This window comes from Eretmochelys imbricata, chromosome 16, assembly GCF_965152235.1.
Source record: "Eretmochelys imbricata isolate rEreImb1 chromosome 16, rEreImb1.hap1, whole genome shotgun sequence".
In the NCBI taxonomy this organism is placed as follows: Eukaryota; Metazoa; Chordata; order Testudines; family Cheloniidae; genus Eretmochelys; species Eretmochelys imbricata.
In genome coordinates this window covers 3,235,202-3,256,916 of record NC_135587.1, presented here as the reverse complement: position 1 = coordinate 3,256,916, position 21,715 = coordinate 3,235,202, and the positions used below count along the sequence as shown (strand labels likewise).

General features: G+C 55.4%; 1 protein-coding gene across 3 annotated transcripts; it reads left to right on the top strand.

Annotated features, from left to right (window-relative positions):
- The first annotated feature begins 814 nt into the window (after nt 1-814).
- On the top strand, nt 815-18,402 carry LOC144275999 (ectonucleoside triphosphate diphosphohydrolase 8-like). 3 transcript variants are annotated; one of them, XM_077835796.1, is made up of 10 exons: nt 815-1,015; nt 4,287-4,424; nt 5,064-5,181; nt 7,454-7,604; nt 8,325-8,484; nt 9,095-9,325; nt 11,262-11,528; nt 13,329-13,439; nt 14,692-14,829; nt 17,945-18,402. In XM_077835796.1, exons 2-10 carry the CDS (start codon nt 4,299-4,301, stop codon nt 18,155-18,157), a joined length of 1,515 nt encoding a protein of 504 aa, XP_077691922.1. In that variant the 5' UTR covers nt 815-1,015; nt 4,287-4,298; the 3' UTR covers nt 18,158-18,402. The 3 variants fall into 3 exon arrangements, with proteins under 3 accessions (XP_077691922.1, XP_077691921.1, XP_077691920.1); XM_077835795.1 differs by having other exon boundaries at nt 816-1,010; XM_077835794.1 differs by lacking the exon at nt 815-1,015 and adding an exon at nt 3,480-3,506.
- Nucleotides 18,403-21,715: the final 3,313 nt, after the last annotated feature.

The window sequence follows — 21,715 nt, the reverse complement described above, 5'->3', positions numbered from 1 at the left end:
GCTCGAATTGGAAAAGCCACGCTTGGCATTAAGGCCTTTGCCTGTATGTAAGAAACGGTCCCTGCCCTGGGTAGACAAGACAGACCCGCGATGGGAAGGCAAACATAGGTCTGGAGAAGGGAAGGGATGTTCCCAGTATCACACACCTCTGGCCGCTGCCTCTCGCCCTGCTGCGGTTTTAGCTGGATTTGACAAAAGTCTTGTCTGACTCTGCCTTTGGCAGGTTCCTGTTCCCCCTCAGGAAGGGCTGTGGCTCAGGTCAGGCCTAGTCTTTTGCTGGCATAGCTGTGTTGGCCAGGGCTGTGAGGATGAGGATGATTCTGCCAGTGTAGCTCTGCCAGCAAAAGCCACAGCTGGGCCACCAAAAAGCACTTTTGCTGGTACAGCCCAGCCCCGGCGCCCAATGAAATCAGCTGCGCCCGCAACAAGACCGTCGTGCCCCGTAAGCGGCACCTGCGGGAGCAGGTTTGACAGCTGTGCCGCGAGCGAGCCTGGCCCAGCTTTCCAGTGTGGACACGGCCGGGGCGCCCGCAGCAGGAATTTCTCCGCCTCTGTCCCGGGGACAATTTGTCCCCATTGAGCCCAGACCTCGCGCCTCTCTTTGGCATTGAGAGGGCCTCTACAGTGGGGCAATGGTGAAGAAAGAGTGGGAAGGGGAAACAGCAGAGAACTTGGCAGCGCCAAGAAACGCCCTGGCGCTGAGTCTCAGAGCCCGCGGCAAGAGCCCGGGCCGGGCGGGAGGCTGGAAGCCCGGCGGGGCGGGCCTTGGCGGCGCCTTTTGCTTTCGTTTCGCTGCTGCGGAGCCAGAAGCCGCCGAGCGGGCCGCGGGCAGCGCTCGCCCCGGGGCATGAGAGCGAAGCGGGTCGGCGCGGCGGGCCGCCTGCGCGGGAGGGCGGCCGGGCGGTAGCTCCGCGGCGGGCGGCCGCCGTCCGGGAATCCGGCGCGGCGGGGAACCAGTGACCCCGGCTGCTCGGCGTCTCCTCTGGAGCCTGGTCGCTGCGCGGGGCGGGGCGGGGTGAGTCGTTCCTGGGCCCCGGGCCCCGAGCTCCCCAGCGGGATGCCGCGGGGCTGGAGGAGCCCGGGGAAGTTCACTGAAATGCGGCGAGGGTTGGGCACGTGGCTCCCTCCGGCTCCTCTGAAAAGCTCACGGAAGTGCCGGACCGGATCCGCCCCGGGGGCCATCTCGTCTGGTGTCCTGGCTACACAGTCACAGCCCCCGCGGCTCCCGAGGGGGGCAGGAACCCCGCCGTGGGATAATCGCCCCCACATTAGTCTCCAGGGCACTGGCTCAGAGCTGGAGGCAGACGCTGAACTACCCCTGCCAGAGTGTTGTCAGTCATCCCTCTGGGAACGTGAAGATTTTGTTATCCACGTTAATGCCCAATCCCCTGTTGAATCTTGCGTTGTTGTTGTTGTTGTGTGTATTGTGGTAGGACCTAGGAGGACCCCCAGTGTGCCAGGTACTGTACAAGGAGGCAGCCTCCGCCCCAGGGAGCTTACAATCTGAGGAAACGGGCCTTGTTGACCTCTTGTGGCAGGGAGTTCCACAGTATAGCTGTACACTGTGTGAAATAGTATTTACTTCTACCTGTTTTGAATTTGCCACCTTTTAACCTAGCCTATATTAAATTTAAAATTCAAGCCTGGATCTCTGTTAGATCATCTCATCTATCTCCCTGGGACCAGTCCAGGGCTGTTCCTATAATTCACCATTTTAGAGGTTTTGGGGGTCTGACGGGAACCTGTATCTGCCCCATCCTCTTCCCTGCAGAAACCACATGGACTCCACCAGGTGTGTGCTCAGTGAAACTTTATTTCGATTCCCCTTCACCAATATCACCACAGTCCGCCAGGCTCCTGCCTGTTTACACTCGGCAGAGCTTTAGGCCCTCTCAGCAGGATGTGACGGGAACAGAGATCTCCCTACCGAGGCCTCTGCATCGGGAGGCTTAGCCCTGTTCCTCCTTCTCTCCCCTGCACATCCTTCCTTCCTGGGCCTCTTCTATCAGCGGAGGGCTGATGGGGCCAGTTGCGTTCTTACCCTCCCAGCCCAGCAGCCTGGCTGGATCATTACCCCAGTCAGTTTCTTCTGGGGCACTAATTCGCCTCTCAGTGACCAGAGAGCAGGCTCCCCTCTGCACTCCCTGCACTGTCACGGGGGGGCATCATTAGCAAGCTGAGGCGTTACCTTTCCTGGGCTTTGCTCGGGTTATGGAGAGAAGAAAAACGATGTAATGTGAACTGGGGGAAGCGACTGCCTGTTTCCTGCAGCATATCCGTACGGTGCCGCATTCTCACCACGTCGGCAGGCTTGTTCCTGCCTCTCATCTAATGTCCAGCCTCTGTCTCCTCTCGTGCCAGTGGGGGTCCAGAGCGCATGGCGGAGGAGGGCGGTTGTTGTACTTTGGTTGCAGCACAGTAAATACAGCCCGTGGGGCACCCCAAGGCCTGTCGATGCCCAGCTCACGCCAGGGTTAGCCAGCTCTAGGCATCCCGAGAAGAACCTGCCCTTCGCCTGCTCTCGCCTGGCTCCCTTATAGCTGGTTTCTCAGCTCCCCGTTAGGTTCCCTGCACAGCATCTCGTTTCCTCCTGGGGAGGCGAGCAGGGTGGGGGAGGGAGAGCAGCATGTGGAGAATCGCTGCCCGTGCCTGCCCTGTCTCTGGCTGCCCGCTGGGGGGGGGGGGGGGGGGTCAGTTTTGGTAGGTGGATTTGGAGATGCCAAACATGCTTCACACCCGGACCAGGCTCAGACAAACGTCACTGAGAGCTGCCATTCCCAGTAAGGCCTGGCCTTGTGGTGGGGGACCAGGGAGGTTGCCCTGGGGTGCCAACATCTGGAGCTGCCATATTATGTGGCCAGGTTGGTTTTGTTTCCTGCCCCCATGGTGCAGAGCTTCCTGCAGCCAGGGGAAGTTTCTGGGGCTTGATCTGACCCAGCCCCATCTGCTCCGTGCAGGGAAGTGGGAGGGGGGAACTCTGTCTCCATCCTCTCCTCCTCCCCCCAACCCCCTCGTCCCTGGGTAGCTGGGGCATCCCCAGACCCTCCTCCTGCCAGTGATTTACGTCTCCCCCTGGCTGCCTGAACAGCTGCATGTGAGCTGCAGAGCTGCCTGGAGGGGTGACTGAACACTGGTGCAGCTTCTCTTTGCTTTCCCACAGAAACCATTTTCTGCAACGAAGCAAAGGGATTCTGCTGGGGGCGGGGGGATTTTTCTGCTGTGCTACAGTAGCGCAGAATTTCCCCAGGAGTAACCTGTACACTGACTTATTCACAGCGACTAACTGGCTTGACACAGTGCCATACGGCACAGCTGAGCTTGCTGGTCTCACCCACCCAAACAACACCTGGTATCCCTTAATGTGAAAACCCTTTGACGTGAGCACAGAACTAAGCGCCAGGAACTCCCAGGTTCACCTATTCCCTCTGAGGCCTGGAATGTTTAGCCTCTGAATCCATTTGTAAAATGAGGGTCCTTCTCTCCGCACTGCTTGTATGTGTCTTAAGGTATGAATGATGTAAAATGCTTTCTTTGCATGCATGTCATTACACTCCCAAGCCTCTTTATTTTTCTGTATTAAATATATTTTACACAAAAATCAAACCCTTCCCCATCCCATAGCCCTAGATCCGAAGTGTGTGCCCTGTCTCCCACCGACCCAAACAGCTCTGCTAGTCTAGAAAGGGGAGGCGAATGTGTGGAGGGGCAAGGAATGGAAAATGAATCTAGAAATGGTGCAGGATCTTGCACTTTGACTTTGGGTTACAGTCTGGATGAGACTGTCTGCTAACTAGGAGAGCAGAACCAGCCATGGGTCAGAGATGATGGAGTTGGACAATGGGGTGGCATTGTGATTGGCTGTTCTGCTCAAGTAGTTATGCCAAGGGCCTACGGCAACTTGAACTGTGCTCTGCATGGGGTGGCATGGAGCAGAAGTAGCCATCACCAGCAGTTCAGCCTTGCTGGGCTGGGCCAGGCCTGCATATTATGTTATTATTTGGTCTTATGGGAGCTTTTTCCTCTCTGAGCCTCCTCTGCTCCTCCCTGCACCAAACCCACCACCAGGGTCATCTCGTTTGCTGTACCATCTGGATGTACAATTGCTCAAATAATGTATGCTTGTGAGGCTGGAAACAGACTCACTGCAGCAGTGACAGGCTCAATGGAACACGTTAGCCACCCACCACCCTTGTACCGAACTCTCTCTAAGAGTAAACCCAGGAACTGGCTGGAAATCAGGAAGATGGGGTGTGTTTGTCTTGACACAGCTTTTGCTTTGCTCACAGATTGGCGCAGCAATGTTAAAGCACCTGTTAGGGCGGGATATCAGGTGTCTTCTTGCAGTGGCTGCAGCTTCAGGAATAGCTACCCTCATCCTCATCCTTGTTCAAGTGAAGGATGTTTATCTGCCTGCAAGAACCAAGGTAGGTGCAGTTGCTAGAGTACCTTGCCTTCAATGACTCATACAAAGACTAGCTAGCTGTGTGGGTTTGATAGCCTGTTAGAAATAATGTCACACCTTTTCCATGCCCGCAGACCTGCTGTGTGTCATTCTGTTTATTAGTGGTTCTGCTGTGTAACTAAACTAGTTTCTCTTGACCTTTATTTCTACTTTCTCTTTTCAGATCTTATGAGCATCTTGTATGTTTCCTCTCCTCTGTCCTTCTTCCCAGAGTTTCATGTTCCTTCCCTGTTGTCTCTTTCATTCTTGCTTTTCTAAGACTGTTGCAAAACGACCACTTCCTGATTTCCCAGCCTCCAATAGCCGTGAACAGGCCCCAGGCTTGAGCTATTCCACGTGTGTCTCCAAATCATGAGAGCTCTGTGAATGTCACTACAGGGGTGTGAGGCTTGCTGTTTCACACCTCACTTCCCTTTCCACCTCTAACTTTATCTAACTGCAAAACCCAAGGGATAGAAACAAAGGCCTGGTTAAAGCTGGGCTGGAAGGTCAAGCCTGAAAGTGCAATTCTTTATACGCAAGAGCTGAGAACACATACAGCAGCCCTTGTGCAGCAGTGAGCGCTCTGTGATGTCATCTTCCCTCCCGGTTCCCCCTTCAGTACGGGATGGTGTTTGACGCCGGCTCCTCGCACACGGCTCTCTACATCTACCAGTGGCCAGCGGATAAGGAGAACGGCACTGGCATTGTCAGCCAGGCTGAAGCCTGCATCGTGCAAGGTCAGTCAAACGTTTCTCTCTCTCACCCTTATGCCCTCCCCTTGGCTGTGTCTGTGTGCCGAGAAATGTGTGTGAAATGCTTCTGGCAGGGGCAAAGGTTGCTGTGCTATTTACTGCCATGCTCTTGGATTAGCCCTCATGCCTAACACCACCTCCTTCTGCCTGGATCTCTATGCTTCAGGGAGAGCAACTGGGCCCCATTCATCCCTGGTGGGATTCCACAGAAGTCAGTGGAGTTGCACCAGGTGTGAGTTTGGCCACTGACATTATAGGTGCGGGACAAGCGCATTTATTATAGGTGGACTTTGCTTCTTTAGCTACCTGCAATATAGTGCAGTGGGCCCTGGGGAGCAAAGGTGGAGGCTGAACTGTTCACCACACCTCTGTGCCATGGAAAGACCTGCAAATCCAAAATGGGAGAAGTGAGTGTGACCCTCCCCTGTCCCTAGACTGCTATCCGGAAAGCAGGGGTGACACCCAGCTGTACTGTAAAATGCAGTGAGCCTGGGGGAATGAGACATCCCCAGGCGTGGACACCCCTATCTTTGCCTACATTCAAGCTCTGTGTCGTGGTGACGGGCAGACACCAGACGCATGGGTGTCCTATGGCCCAGCTGACAGGCAGGAGCAGCCTCTCCCACAGTGGTCTACTGCAGGAGTGTCATTTGCTATGGGGCAAGGAGGGCAGTTCCCCCCCGACCTTGGTTGGCCTCCACAGGCTTTTCCTAGGTCTGTATGCTCCACTTCCTGCACACCCTGAGGCTGCAGGATATACAGATAATGTTCTCTGGGCTGACAAGATTGAATTTTTCTGAAATGACACCCCTGCTCTGGTACCTCCCCCAAGTCCTGCTCACAGCCAGGACACACAGAGGCATGGAAGACCATGACAAATACCTGGGACAGGAGGAATCTTTATAGTCTCTGTGGGTCAGCGTGAGATTTGGGTTGGTTTTCTGTTACCCAGCCTGGTCTGCTCCTTCCTGGGACCATGAACTCCCCCGGGTCGGGACAGAAGGTTGGGAACATGGTGCTCTGGGACCTTGGTGTGGGCCAGGATCTGGCTTTGGGGTGTGACTGGGGTTTGTGCCTGTGAAACACCATCCATGCTCCATAAGGCTGGCTCTGCAGCCTCGTCCTTGGGAGCGATTTCCCCAGCAGCTGCTGCGTGAGCGAGACAGCACGAGCAAGGGGGAGAAAGCTGGGAAAGAGGATGGACAACAGCAGGCCCTAGGTGACCAGAGGCCCTGGGCAAGGCTCCAGCCGTATCACTTCTAGCAGGCTTGGGCGTACTTGGGAGCTTCCTTCTCCACTGTCCTTTCACCCTGCCCCTCCAAGCCAGATCCCAAACAGCAGAAGCCAGCTGCACAGCCCAGCCTTGAGGGCTGTGGGTCTGTCAGTGCAGAGAGGATGCAGCTTGCAGGTGGGGGCGGGGGACGGGGGGATGCAAGTGCTCAAAGGAGGCAGAAAGGGATTGCCCATTCATGGATGGATAATGGTGAAGCCTCCAAACTGCATGGCCCGCGGCAGGTGTCTTTGCCTTGGGCAAGGCCTGCAGCTGGGAGGAGGGAATTCCAAGGGAAGGCCAGAACTGCGCTACAGGGAATCACTGGTGTGGGGCACTGGCGCCTGGTGCTGCTCTAGCTGCTTGGCATTGGGACTGTATCTGCAGCCTGGGAATGTCTCTGGGTATGCTTTTCACCCTGGAGATGACTTCCAAATGTCAGGCATAGTCCCAAGAGAAGTGTGAACTTCTGGGAGACTTGCATCTTTCTCTGTGCTGCAGTGAAGGGATTTATTAACCGCCCGCCACTAGCACTAAACCTGGCCACATATGATCCGGATTCTGACATTGCCCAACAGCTGAGCGCAAAGGCAGGTGTCATGAGCAGATGGTGCATGGAACATCCCATCCCAGCTGCAGATCACCAGCGCCATGGTTCTGGCTCAGAATGACCATGCTGAACCATAGGGCATCCCTGCAGCTGGGCCTAGTGCGTTCTAGTGAGTTAATATTTAAGTAACCTGACATGGTCCATTTAAGACTGAACCGCTCCCAGGGAGCCAGCAGCAGGTCTATGGCTCTGGTGGTTGCCCTGCATTAGGGCCGAGCAATAGCAGTCGTTTACCAGCTCCTCTTCCCTGCATGCTGACGCCAGCAAACAACTGACCCTCACTCTGGGTTCTCCAGCCCCAGGTGCCAGCAGCGTTGCCAGTCCCTGTCTCAGGGACCCGGCTGAGCTCAGGTTCTCACTGGGATGCTTCGTTCCAGGACCTGGGATCTCCAGTTATGCTGACAACCCCACTCGGGCTGGAGCCAGCCTGAGGGCCTGTCTGGACAAGGCCATGACGATCATCCCTGTGGAGCAACAGAGAGAAACGCCCACCTACCTCGGTGCTACTGCAGGCATGCGGCTGCTGAGGTACCAGGATTGACTGTGAGGAGGGCAGCTCCGCACAGGGAAAAGCCGGTTCTCCACCACACAGAGGCCTGTTCTCTTGTGACCGCAGCACTGGCCTCTTGCGGGGCTGAAATGATGAGGCAGCCATGGCTTGGTGGTGAAGCCTCTGGTTCACCATAAGCTCAAATCCTGCAGGGCTGACCTGGCCCTTGCCCCTCCCAGGTTAACCATTTCAGTCACCTGCCGTTCGCTGGGGGGAGTCTTTGGGGACAGACTTCAAATCCATGCTCTGCACACGTGGTAACATTTTCCATGTGCCTCTGTCACACTTGTGCAGCTTGTCCACCTACTGCCTTCCCTCCACTCCAGAGTAGGCTGCATGTCAGTGGTGAGCGTGTGCATTGCTAAACTCCCAGGGGGGCTCCTGCAGGACAAGTCAGTCTAGGTAAGGCTCTTAACATCAGGGTGCCGTGGCAGTGTGAGGAGATGCAGTTGAAATTTTCATGTAAGTACCAGAAACTTGTAATTAAGCATTAACTTCATTCCTGTTCTGTTACTGACTGACTTGATGGAGTGTCAGGAGCAGAGGGCCCTTTTCTCACCCACTTAGGCACCTCCAGGGAAGGTGCTCATGTTTAGGTTTATTACCCCTCTGGGAAGGGATTAGATTAGGCAGTCCCTGTGCATGCCGCATCGTATCCATCAGGAGCCCAGTGGAATCTCTCCCCTCCCCATTTTCAGGGAGCAGAACAGCACAAAAGCCGACCTGGTCTTTGCAGAGGTCTCCAAGACCATCCAGCAGTACCCTGTAGATTTCCGTGGTGCTCGGATCCTCACTGGGAATGAGGAAGGATCTTTTGGCTGGATCACAATCAACTACCTGCTGGAGACACTCGTCAAGGTCAGTGCCTGGGCAGAGGGTGGAGAGCTGGGGAGTGACCTTAGCTGGCTGGGCTGCTCCTTCTCTAGGGAAAACGGGTCAGATGAGGAGCCAGAATGGCAGGTCTTCTCAGCCCAGCTCATATTCCAGACGTGCTCCCTTCTCTGGGTTGTCCCAGCTTGGCTCCAGCTGGGAATTTCCACACCACATGGGAATCCAGGGCTCTGGAAGCTGGATTTTGAGTCCCTGACACCCCTGACATAGGACCAAACCGCTCACAAGAGGAGCTGGTGTTTCTTTACCTAGGAAGGTGCTGGTGTCTCCCTGTTTCAGCTTCAGGCAGCAGCACGTCCATGGCGGGAGGGATTCGGGGAGACCCTGACCCATGCCAGGCCTCAGCTTTTGGATGAGACCAATATCTAGATAAGCGGAGGAAAAGACACCCCTTGAGAGGCAGCTGATCTCCTAGGCCCCACATCTCAGTGCAGGAGTCATGGACACTGATTAACAGACATGCTTCCTCGCTCAGCCTGCTTTCCTATGGAGATGGGCACTCTGTCCCCTGGCCCCGCAGTGACGCTGTTCTTAGCTCCAGGCACCAGTGGTGAACTGATTCCTTGTGGCGGGGCAGTTCTCCTTCACAGGGACGTGGATACACCCTGAGGCAGCTGCGGTTGTGGGAGCACTGGACCTTGGAGGAGCCTCGACTCAGATAACCTTTCACCCTGGTCATGCCATTGAGGACAACAGCACCGAAGTCCTCTTCTGGCTGTATGGGAGCAGCTACTCGCTTTATACTCACAGCTACCTCTGCTATGGAGAAAACCAAGCCTTGAAGAAGTTGATTGCGTCCCTCAGAGCGGTATTGTCCTTAACCTGCTCATTCCCTCTTCCCCAGGCCTGGGGCTCACTGTGTTTGGTAGCACACGTGTACAGGGATGTGCACTTGGCCCTGTGGAGCTACTGCACCTTTGGCTGTACAGTGCAGCAAAAGGCAAAGCTAGTAATAACTTGGCACTTCATCTAACGAGACCCACACCCGTCAACTACTTACCCCTTTGCTCCCTGTGCGGGAGGTGTTAACCCTGTGCTGCGGGAGGTGTTAACCCTGTGCTGCGGGAGGGAAACAGGCAGAGAGAGGGCAACACCCTAAAATATTACCTCGGATGTGGGGTACCCACCGGAGGTGCCTCTGGCCTGGTTTTCAGAGCCAAGTGGCACCTGCAGCTCCCATTGACTAGAACTGGGCTTGCCAAGCACCTCTGAAAAGCTGGCTTGAGGTGTCTCCGGTTGGGCACCAAACATAGTGGCTATGTGCGAGTAGCTGCCGTAAGAGGCTCGTCCTACGCTCCAGGAGGAGTCTGTGGCCTGGGTGGGATCAGAGCTCGAGTTCTCTTGGCACTTAACTCCCCTGGCTGTAGGCAGGGGTGTGTGTGCAGCACAGAGCTTTACCCCGCTCCGGGAATACCAGCAGCATAGCAGGCTCTGCATGGCCCTGCGCCGGGGCGAGTCGCAGGGAGACTAGATGCCCTTCCAGTCTATCAGCGGGTTCTGTAACAGGGCACTGGTGCTGGGGCACATGCATGCGACCCAGGGCCCTCTGTCAAGGCATTGGCTCTGCGCCTGAGACAGCTGACCTCAGCTCACGTGACAGCTTGGAGGCAACGTTTTCTAGAAGAGGGAGCCTGCTCAGCTGGGACAGACAGCGGTGTCAAGGAGGGACCGAGCAGGGGCTCTTGGCACCAGGCAGGCAAAAGGTCTGGCAGGAGATTCCTGCAGGGACAGGGTTAGCAACCTAAACAGGGAGAGGCTGCCAACGAGCTCTCGCTTTCGGGAAGGGGTGGCAGAATCTGTGTGAGACGTGGCCCGCTGAGCTGACGCTGAAATTCTGCTGCTGATGGGGAAGCCAGCCCACAAGCTGTCCCCTGGCTTGCTGGCTCCAGTTCCTGGTACAAGTTGGGGGAAACAATGGGAAATGCTGGGCAAAGTGTCCGAGCGTGCAGTGTTTCTGTAAAGACGAATCAGTGCCTGCCCTTGGCTTTTGGCTCTTATCCACCTGTGTTCTCCCCTTTAAAACAAGCTGATCTAGCACAAGGTGACCTGACAGGAATGAGAAACCCAGCGTGAGATTGTCCATTCATCTGCCACATGCAAACCACAGGAGGATCCATGGCAAAACTAGCGCCCTCACTGCCTTAGGATCTCTGTTGAGAAGACTCTGGATGGTCCTGAATCTAAGTGGTTGCCCATAGAGTATAATATGAATCCCGTCTTGATCTTTTGTTACCTGGGAATGAATGTCTCCCGAAGGAGTGAGGCTGGTGGGGTGCAGGACTGTGAGCCAGTGGGTGCATAACGGGAGGAATGCAGAGCACTGGTGCTGAGGGGTTGGTCCCAATCCAGCCCTTGTTCTGCTGAGTGTACACAGGGGCTGTCAGCCTGCAGGAGCAGAGCAGGTGGGGCTAGTCAGACCCTTCTTGATTTTTTTCCCCTCCCCATCCAGCAGTTTAATTCCTGCAGCTGGGTAGCTGCTCTTGAGGGAAAGGAGATCACAGCTCTGAATGGGCCCAGAGTGGAAGGGAATGTTCCCCCCTGAGAGATTAGCAGGCTCCTTCGCAGGATTCAGGAGAAAATCCAGTGTGCATAGGGACGGGCAGCATCTTGGGGCTGCCCTCTGCTTTCTTCACTGTGGGACGTTCCAGACTGCTAGGGCTGGCGTGTGTGTGTGAAGTGGCGGGGATGGGGGTTTGGCTGCTATCCCAAGCCTGAGCGCTGCTAATGGGTTCCCCTCTCTCTAGGAGAACCTCACCTCTCAGCAGATCTCCCACCCGTGCTACCCCAAGGGATACGAGGAGAACGTCACTGCCGCTGCCCTGTATGACAGTCCCTGCGTCCCGGCACCAGTTGCACATGACCCCAGCCAGATCCTCACGGTGCGGGGGACAGGAGCCCCAGCGGAGTGCAGGAGTGCCATCCAGAAACTCTTCAACTTCACAGCGTGTGGGGCCAACAGGACGTGCGGCTTCAACGGGGTCTACCAGCCGCCGGGGCATGGGCAGTTCTTTGTAAGGGAGCCTTTCCTTCTCTTCTCGCTGGCTACCGCACTGGTGGGAGCTGGGTTCTGAGGGGGTGCTGTGGGGGGAAATTCCCATTGGTACTAATGCGAGCGAATGTCTGAAAGCCAGGACCAGCCCGGAGCACAGAACAAGCTGCTGTTATGTCTCTCTTGACATTTCCTTCCAGAGTGTGGCATCTTGGTGATAGCTGTACTGGGGGCACGTGGGGCAGGGCGTGGGGAGAGTTCTCATTTTGAACTCTGTCTGTACACAGGGGACAGTGAAGTGGACGTGTTGTCTACATGGGCAAGTGCAAAGGTTCAACTTAGTCTAACCCGGCGTGGGTAAAGCAGTGCCCAGACCTGTGCGGGTTCTTAGAGCATGTCCCATTGCAATGCCATACCTGTGCTAGTTTTACCCGGGTTAGAGCAACTACGAAGAGCAGTGTGATGTGGTGACACGGGTGTCACGAGTGCACCAGGGACCGAGGTTTGCCCGGCTAGCTTGCGCTGGACCCCGCTGCGGTGTCGACACCGCTCGTGTCAGCCATGCCAGTGTGGGCGAAGCTAGTGCAGGTAAGTCTGCCTGAGCCTCAGTCACTCCTCAGACTGCAGGGCAGACGCCCCGGGGTTCAGACCCGGTTATTTTTCGGTTTAGCCTATGCTGATTAGGAATTGGTGAAAGCGAAACCAAAACACACGTCTCTCAGACTGCGATCAGAGCGTCTGTGGGCCTTGCTCCATTTAAATCCGCACAGTGTTCCCACCCAGACAAGGCCTTAGGAAAGGAAGTGGCTCCCAGCTCTGCAGTGTGGGCACCATGCAGACGTGCGGGGGGTATGTGAATAGGCAGGTCACGTGGACCAGTTCTGAGCTACAGCACCCTGCTCCTAACCCAGTGCCCCTTTTTTTCTGGAGACAGACTCCCAGATGCTGGTGGGGCTTCCACCAAAGAGATGGGGGACGGTACCCCTCTTTCCCCGCAGCGTGAATGCTGTGGTCAGCAGGGAAAGATGGGCTCCACGCCAGTCCCAAACCTCCCCAGCCTGCATGTCGTACCTAGGGAGAAGCTAGTGCATGTTCCCGAATGTCTGTGCCCAGGAACTCGGGCGGCTTGATGCCTCAGTCCGTGCTGTCTCTCAGGGACAGTCATGCTTTCCTGAACTCCCCTTTCTCCCAGGCCAGTGCAGAGACTATGGAGGTGTTGGACTGACATATGCCCATTTCTCCTCTTGCCCATCCATACACCCATCAGACTATATTCCAGTGCTGCCTCTGTCTGGTGCAAGCTGCATCTCATGAATGTAACCCTTGTTATTTAGATCTTATCTACAGCTCTGTGTGCTGGGAGAACTAGAGGGGTTCCCTGGGCTCAGTTCTTTGAACTCACGAGACACTAGGAAGCTTGGGCTCTCCTCTCTGCCCCATAGAATCATAGAATCATAGATAGGCCTTGGTGATAATACTGCCCTACGAGCAGGTGCCCTGGAAAGTCATGCTTCCAGCCATGGGCAGTGGCTCAGTGCGTGTGTTCAGATCCATAGCTAGTTCTATCCCAGCTGTGGATGGAGAGCCTCCAAGCCCATTGCTCTGCATCAGGCACCGTTCACTGGCACTAATTTCATGTCCAAAGGAGGGTGAGAGAATCCGCCCCATACCCTGCCTCCTTTCTGGGGCTGTCTCCTTTGAGATGGAAGCTGGTTTATGGAGACTGCAGTGAAGAGTCGGAGTGGCTGAGGCTCTTGGCCTGTGGAGAGCATGTCGCTGAGGGCTGGCTGTTTGGCTAACCTGCTTTGCTTGTTGTTTTAAGGCCTTTTCCGGGTTTTATTCCGTCTTCCACTTTCTGAACCTGACCAGCGGGCAGCCCCTGAGTGACGTTAGTGCCACCATCGAGCAATTCTGTGCAAAGGACTGGAAGGAGGTGAGACCCCCAGTTAGCAGCCACCAGTGCTGTCATGTAATGCCTGAATCTAGATGCACAGGGAAACTAGAGAACACAAGGGTACCATTAACAGGCTGGGATTCTCCTTCCCTTGGGATCTTCTGTAGGGCGGGGAACCTTGGCTTGGGCAGAAAGATGGGGGACAAATCGGTAGCTTCTGGATTCTAAATTATGCTGGGACTTCTTCCCCCCGGGTTTTATGAAGGTCAACTGGCTCGTTGCACATCAGTGGTCTGCAGAGCATTTCCCGAAGGTGTGTGTAACGGCCCCTGCTGCGGTGCTGAATTATTTATCTGTCTCCAAACGGTGACGCATCTTGCTAGGTTCCCAGAGGTTTAAACCTCTGCTCCTCTCAGTGCCTTGTGCAGTATCTGGCTGAGGGTTAAATTCAGCCATGATCAGATTTGCTGATGGGTGGGCAGCAAACTGAGAGGAAGGACGGAGCAGTGGGAGCTGCAGAGAGCCAGGGGAGAGGGAATTGCAAAGCCCTGTCTATAGCAGGGAGAGGAAACAAACAGCCCAAGGCCACAGAGCTGGAGCCAGCAGTGGCTGTGCTGGCTTAGTAAAAGGAGTCACTTTCCATCTTGGCTCCATCCTGTGAGCCTAGTTACTTGTGTGAGTGACCCAGGGCCATGCCACAGGGAAGCTGTGGCAGCGGGAATGGGAGGGGAGGCCCCTCTGTGTTCTGAAGGGATCAGAGCTCCTGCAGCAGAGGCATTCTTTTGGTGACTGGAAGCAGCGAGGATAAGCGTGCTGTAGGAGGGACCTCCCCTGGAGAACCCGTCTGGGCTGCTGCTCCTTCTCATGCAAAACCTGGGTGACAGATTCTTCACCCTGCCCTCTCAGGATGGAGACTTTGCTGGGCCCGAAGTCCGGAGGGTCCCAGTTATCCCAGTGGCAGAGCAGAGCATGCTTCCAGTGAGTGAGTGCAGGGTAAAGCAGTGAGAGGGCTGCATGCCTTGGGTTCAGGGACGGGGCATAGAGCCCTTGCTGCCGTCTTGAGGTCTCCAGCATGGATCTGGTCCAGGTTGGTAGCAACTGGAGTAAAGCAAGGTGGGTGCCTCTGCCACGTGCCTGGCTTGGAGCTGAAATAGCAGGTCTGTGGGGGGAGGGGTGGTGGTGGGGCGAGGGGGCCTCTCTGACTTGTGACTCGCGAGAGTAAAGCTACCAATGGGCTAACTGGGAATAGCAGATTTGCACTGACCTCCTTCCCCGCCCCTCGTGTCCCTAGTTGAAAATGGTGTGTCCTGGCATGAACAAGACCCGCCTGCAGGATTACTGCGCTGCCAGCACCTACATTCTCACCCTCCTGCTGCAAGGCTACAAGTTTGACAACCAGACATGGAGCAAAATCCAGTTCCACCGGCAGGTAGGACGTCTATCTGGCAGGGTCCGTTGCCCCCCTGAGTGGGTCTGCCTTACCACTGTGGGCTCCCGAGGGAAATCTGCTCCATGAGTGCCCAGATGAGGGGAGATGGAGATAAAGGGTCTGTGTAGTCTTTACCCTGCTTCCCCCAGCCCAGCGTGCAATAGCTTTCCCCTTCTTCCCTCCCATGGGGGTAATACAGCCTGCTGGGGTTCTTGGCATTGGAATCTCAGCATTGGAATCACTGCTGCCATCCAGTGGCTGCTCAGCTACATTACATAATCCAAAGTATACAATTGTGCCAGTCTGGAAAAAAGTTGCATTTTGTCTGTGTCTCTCTCCCAATAGCCAAACAAATTAGGAACCAAAAGGCCACTTGAGTCGCCCTGCCCGCCCCAATTCTCCTGCAGCCAGTGCAGGTCTGTTTCCTTCACTGGGAGCCTATTTGTGCAGTCTGGTGCAGCTGCCCCTAAAGGCCAGTCTCTCCGTTACGCTGGCTCTCACATAAATCCAGCCTGTGGCAGGTGAGCCTGAAACACAAGATAAGCGAGGCAGTCAGGTGGCAGGATTCCAACCCCCGCAGTCTGGATTATAAACCCTGCAGACGGTAGGTGCTCTGTGTGACGGGTTGGATCACAGAAAACCCCTGGGAGCTGCCACCTGATGTGCCAAGACTACTTCTTCCCATGCTTTCCCGGCCAGCTAAGGACTCCAACACAGTGTCTTGCTAAGCCAGACATGCCAGTGTGCTCCAGCACAGACCCAGGGTCTGAACCGTGTGCCCCAAAGCTGCAGACTTAACTGAAAGCAAGTTAAGTAAGTAAAGAACCTGCCTTTAACACTCAGATGCCCAACTCCCAGTGGGGTCCAAACCCCAAATAAATCTGTTTTATCCTGTATAAAGCTTACACAGGGTAAACTCATAAATTGTTCGCCCTCTGTAACACTGATAGAGAGATATGCACGGCTGTTTGCCACCCCCCCAGCATTTACATACTCTGCGTTAATTAATAAGTAAAAAGTGATTTTATTAAATGCAGAAAGTAGGATTTAAGTGGTTCCAAGACAGAACAAAGTGAATTACCAAGCAAAATAAAATAAAGCACGCAAGTCTATGTCTAATAAAACTGAATACAGATAAAATCCTCACCCGTTCCAGTAAGCTTCCTTTTACAGACTAGTTTCCTTCTAATCTGGGTCCAGCAATCACTCACACTCCCTGTAGTTACTGTCCTTCGTTCCAGTCGGAGTAGCTGGTTCCCATGGAGCTGGAAGGTGGATTAAGCTAGACAAGCTCGGTCTAAGCTAGACAAGCTCAGTCTAACCCAGGCCCCTGTATCCTCTGTAGCTCTGTGGGCCTAAATACTGCAGCAGAGTCCCTGCATTCTGGGCAGATCAGAGACTAGGATGTGATTTGTGTGTGCTGGAGGACAGGACAGATTATCCCATCACTGCCGACTGCCAGGTTCTTGTCCCTTCCCCTGACACATCTGATGCTGGCCACTGCCAAAGACAGGATACTGGACCATATGGATGTTGGCTCTGAGCCAGTCTGACAATTCCTGTGTTCTGTTCTAAGGCAGATCAATGGAGACTATATGAATGAAATCTGAAGATCAATAAACCAGTCCTGTCACCCCGGGTTTGCTGAGATTCCATTTAGTTTCTTTGGTGCTGTCTCTAGCCCCCCAGTTTTGCACTCACATAGCAGCACTGCGTTTGAAGCTGGCAGGCAGGGTGGGAGGTTTTGGCACACGGCACACTGGAAAGGCATGGCAGGGTTTGGTGCTGTGGGAGAAACTCATTAGCTGGATGCTTCTTGAAATACTCCATGATGAAACTGCTGATGTTTAACTTGCCGCTGTTAAGTTTCAGAATTAACAATTCCTTGAGATGAATGAGGCAGGTTATGGCTCTCTGCTTTCATCTTGGGCTGTCTGCAGGCTCACAGCCAACATCAGTTACACGCTTCTCACTTTCCTCCCAACTGCGGGGGCTACATGCCCTTCAGTTGTTAAAGTTGCAAATTTAAATTCTAGAGCACAATTTCACAGCAATGGAGGATGGGGGCAGGTTCTGTGGCTGGGCATGGGTTCCGGTGCTGTGTGAAGACTCTGGGATGGGTTCCAGGGCCAGTTGAGGGCTCCAGAGCAGGTTCCAGGGCTGGGCAAGGGCTCCGGGATCGGGTGAAGGTTCCAGAGCTGGGTGTGGGCTCTGGAGTGGGTTCTGGAGCCGGACGAGGGCTCTGGGTGGGTTCTGGGGCTGGGTGAGGGCTCCAGGGCCTGTTCCAGAGCTGGGTGAGGGCTCTGGGGTGGGTTCCAGGGCCAGACAAGGGCTCTGGGTGGGTTCTGGGGCTGGGTGAGGGTTCCAGGGCTGGGTGTGGGCTCTGGAGCAGGTTCTGGGGCCGGACAAGGGCTCTGAGCGGGTTCTGGGGCTGGGTGAGAGCTCTGGGGCAGGTTCCAGAGCTGGGTGAGGGCTCTGGGGTGGGTTCTGGGGCTGGGCGAGAGCTCCAGGGGCAGGGGTTCCAAGGCTGGGTGTGGGCTCTGGAGCGGGTTCTGGGGCCGGATGAGGGCTCTGGGGTGGGTTTCAGGGCCGGACGAGGGCTCTGGGCGGATTCTGGGGCTGGGTGAGGGTTCCAGGGCTGGGTGAGGGTTCCAGGGCTGGGTGAGGGCTCTGGAGCAGGTTCTGGGGCTGGACGAGGGATCCGGGGCTGGGTGTGGGTTCTGGGGTGGGTTCTGCGGCCAGGCAAGGGCTCTGGGGCTGGGTGTGGGCTCTGGGGCTGGGTGAGGGTTCCAGGGCTGCGTTCTGGGGCTGGGTGAGGGTTCCAGGGCTGGGTGAGGGCTCTGGGGTGGGTTCTGGGGCTGGGCAAGGGCTCCGGGGCCGGGTGAGGGTTCCAGGGCTGGGTGTGGGGTCTGGAGTGCGTTCTGGAGCCAGGCGAGGGTTCCGGGGTGGGTTCTGGGGCTGCTGAACAGCACAATGACTACCTAAGAACAAGCTCACTCTATATTGCTGTAGATCACTGAAGAAGGCTCCGATTCACCTCCTTCCCCGCCCAGCACTGAGTGCCCAGGAGCCAGCCCTTTGTCAGTCCATAAAACTTTCCACTCTCTCCTCTCAGGTGGCTGCTGTGGATGTGGGCTGGAGCCTGGGCTACATGTTGAACCTCACCAACACGATCCCTTTGGAGGCTCCCGACCAAGTGAAGGGGCAGCGGCCTGACCTGTGGGCAGCGGCCGTGCTCACCACCTGCCTCATGCTGGCCGTGATCCTCTGGACAGGCCTGGCTCTGTGCTATCAGAGGCTCTTTGCCACCTATGAGACTATGCTGTAGCTGGCCGGTGCTCCTCGGGCTGGGGCCCTGCTGCCGTCAGGAGCCACACATGGCTTTCCCCTGGACAACATGTAGTCCCGTGTTTAGAGACATTTGTGGCCTTGCAGCCTAGTGCCCCCACTAGCTGCTGGAGGCAGGGTCTGGGAGAGAAGCCCCTCCCCAGGGAGGGTGGGAATGTTGGGTTTGAAGGACAAGTGCCGCTTGTTGGCAAATTGGTGACACTTTTCAGTAAAATCTCAAGCCTGTGAGCTGTGCTGGCTTCCTGCTCTTCCTGCCGTGTTCCCCCCCACCTCTTTCCGGTCAGCAAGGCCCCCTGTGCAAACAAAGTCCATCCTGAGGAGGGTGCTGCTGCGCCCTGCAGAGCCCAGTTTGGGGGGGATGGCCGAAACGGTTTGTGGGGAGGAGCTTAGTCTGTAGTGAGTGTCCGGGGGGCGGCAATGGAGGGGGTGGAGAGGCTGGTTTACAGGGCTTGGGGAGGGGCGGTTGTGGAGCTGAGCTGGAGGTGATGGGGTGGCTTGGGAAATATGACAGAGAGAGGAGCGGTGTGGGCAGGGGCCTTGGCCTACTGGATTTGGGGTGCAGGGGGAAGCTGGAAGGGTGTTGGTGAGGCAGGAAGCATTGGCTAGAGTGCCAGGAGACTCCAGGGCCAGCTGGAGCAAGGCGGAGGGAATGGGAGTGACTGAGTCTCCTCCTGGTCCAGTGAGCACCAGACGACATATTCAGCAGTGCCTGGATGCAGGGGCAGCTGCAGCAGCTCTGCGGAAGCAGACTCTTGCCCTTTGGCTGTCACTAACAAGGAGGGGCTGGGTGTGGCGCACAGGGGTGTCGGTTACAGACTGGGTGTTCGGGCCAGGCTCCAGATACTGCCCTGGGTCAGGGTTACAAAAGATTAATATGGCAGGGGTCAGCCCCTTCTTACCCTGGCTTATACATGTGTAAGGGAGAGAGAAGAGAGGCAGGCACAGGTGCCACATGGGAAAGCCACCCTGGCGTATGAGGCTGCTCTGGGCGTTGCACAAAGAACGCCATTTCCCATCAAACCCAGTAAGACTGGGTGCCTCTTCCCAAGCAGATCATTGTTCCACCTTGTCACTGGCTCTCAGCCTACCTGTGATAGGCCCTGCTAAAGTGAATGTCCAGCCCAGCTCCCTCTTGGGATAAGTGAGTGCCCAAGCAGCAGGACACTAGTTAATTACCAGCTGGTTCTTATAAAGGGTTATGGGGGCTCAGGCAGGCGAAAACGCCAAGAAGAAGCCCCTGGAGAAAGAACTCCTCAGGGCAGCGGACTAGGAATCTACCCCGGCGGTCTGTCTTAGGGAACAGAGGCTCTGGGGAGACGAACTGTCCCCAGAATGCAGAAAGAGAAAACTCCTAAGGGGAGGGCTTCTGAGAAGAGTGGGGGCTGGTGAGGAAGCACAGCAGGAAAGGAAACTATGACTAGGGTTGCCAATTTTGGTTGGACGTGATCCTGGAGATTTCATCACTTGACGTAATCTTTAATTACCAATGAATTGTGAATTCCTGGAGACTCAACAATCCTGGAGGGTTGGCAACCTGAACCAAGGAAGAGTGTCCTTGTGTGAAAGGCTCTGAAAGCAAAGAGGTATGAATGCCAAGTCTCACTGAAGCCTTGTTGCCATGAAAGGACTTCACCAGGTAGTGGTAGGTTCCCCAGCTGAGAGGATTTATATGCTGCTCTGAGGAAGGGGCATTGTGGTTTGACCTCTGTGGGGCCCTTGACCCAAGAGGATCAAGACCCTTCCCCAGCTGACAAATGGCCCTGACTCCAGAGGAGGGCTCTGAATCAAGAGGGCCTCACTAGTCAGGGACCTGGACATAAGTGGAATTATTGGACTAAAGTTAACGCAGACCCTTCCTGCTCCAGTTAGGATACTGGGTGGAGGCCTATTTGGGTAATGGTTTGCCTTTGGGTTAGATAAACTAGACCCCTGAAGGGACACTGCTCACTATACCTCAGTCTCGTTAGACTTATTGAAAGTCCATTAGGGCAAACTGAGGCAGAGATGTAATTATGGCTCTGCACAGGGTGGGGGGCTCCAGGCTTGAGGACCCCCAGTACATACTTCCAAATAGCTCACTAAACATGCTTGTAAATAAAATGAAAATCCTGTGCTTGCCAGTTCTTTCCGGGTCCCCCCACAAGTTTACAAGCACAAACTCTGAGGTGCTGGAAGTTCCAGCACGGTGGCTGCAGCATGTGGCTACTGCCCCATTGAGGGCTGAGGCAGCCAGAGATGCAGCGTTCCAAAGCCCTGGCAATTCCAGGCGTCTGCATGTGGAGTTGAACCTCTGAACAATGCAGTGGAGGTGGATGTAGCTTGCAAACAACTGTGCCAACTGGAGGAGTAGTTCTGTGCCGGTGACTGCCTTGTAGTTAAACGTAAAGCCCAAGTCGGTGATTATTTGGGGGAGCTGGAGCAGTCTGGGTTCAGGGGTCAGTGTAAGCATAGTGCAGGTGGGTAATAGACTCAGCCATCCTCTGGGATGAGGCCCGCTAAGGTCTGTATGTCCTGGCTGATGAATGCACAATGCGTTATGGTTTCAGGCTGCTACCTGGGCAGTCATTAAACCCTGTGGGCTACAGGATGCAGGAACCTGAGGCTTTGCTTATTTCTGCAGCAACATCTCTTCTCCTGCTGCCTGGGGGCTATGAAAGAGGCAGCGACACAGGCTCATGTCATGCTGGACTTCACCTTGGAGAGGAGGTTTTATTCCACTCTGATGATAGAATCAGACTGACAACCAGGGCCTGGATCCCCTTTCATATGGTCTGCATCAGCTCTTCTGCAGGATGGGGGTGGGGGGCTGATGCTGGGATTGTTCCACAGCCTGTCTGCTCTCCCTTGCACCCTAGCTTTTAGAATGACGATAGGAAGAGCCCTCTCCCCCTTGAAAGTCCCATAGAGAGGTCAGAAGAACAGTAGGATGGCCAAAGTTGGGGGCATGGTTCAGCTCACATCTAACCCATCACCCACTCTGACAACCCTACTGTACCGTGTGATCAGGTTCTCACTTTGTTCCCAAGTCTTCTTAGAGCCCCTGAGAGCTCTGCAACAATATTAAGACCCACGGCTGGGTTTTCTGCTTCCGTAGCAACATTCTGTAGAGTTTGCAGGGTCTTTCCCAACACAGCCTCTCTGACGTTTTGGGGTTCAACCCAGACCAGTGACGGGTTGTGTCACTGCCTGCCTGGCATAACTCTGGGTGCCTTAAATGCTCTATTTATGCGGCTCCCAGCCTGGACACCAACAGCTGGCAGACAAGCATGCAAGGCACATCCCGGACATCAAAAGCCAGCAGGCAAACGTGCAGGGCATGGCACGGACACCAGCAGGCAAACGTGCAGGGCATGGCACGGACACCAGCAGACAAGCGTGCAGGGCATGGCATGGACGCCAACAGCCATGAGACAAGCGTGCAGGGCACGGCCTGGACACCAACAGCCAGCAGACAAGTGTGCAGGGCACTGCCTGGCTTCTGCCCCCAGTTAGTGTTTCAAAGTGACCCCCACACTCTGAGTCCTACATTTCCCAGAAC

Bases quoted from the DNA above. Each gene is read 5' to 3' on its own strand.
- LOC144275999 (XM_077835794.1), top strand. The intron at 7,605-8,324 runs GTACCAGGATTG...CCCCATTTTCAG, and splicing joins GCAGGCATGCGGCTGCTGAG to GGAGCAGAACAGCACAAAAG. The intron at 13,440-14,691 runs GTGAGACCCCCA...TCGTGTCCCTAG, and splicing joins GTGCAAAGGACTGGAAGGAG to TTGAAAATGGTGTGTCCTGG.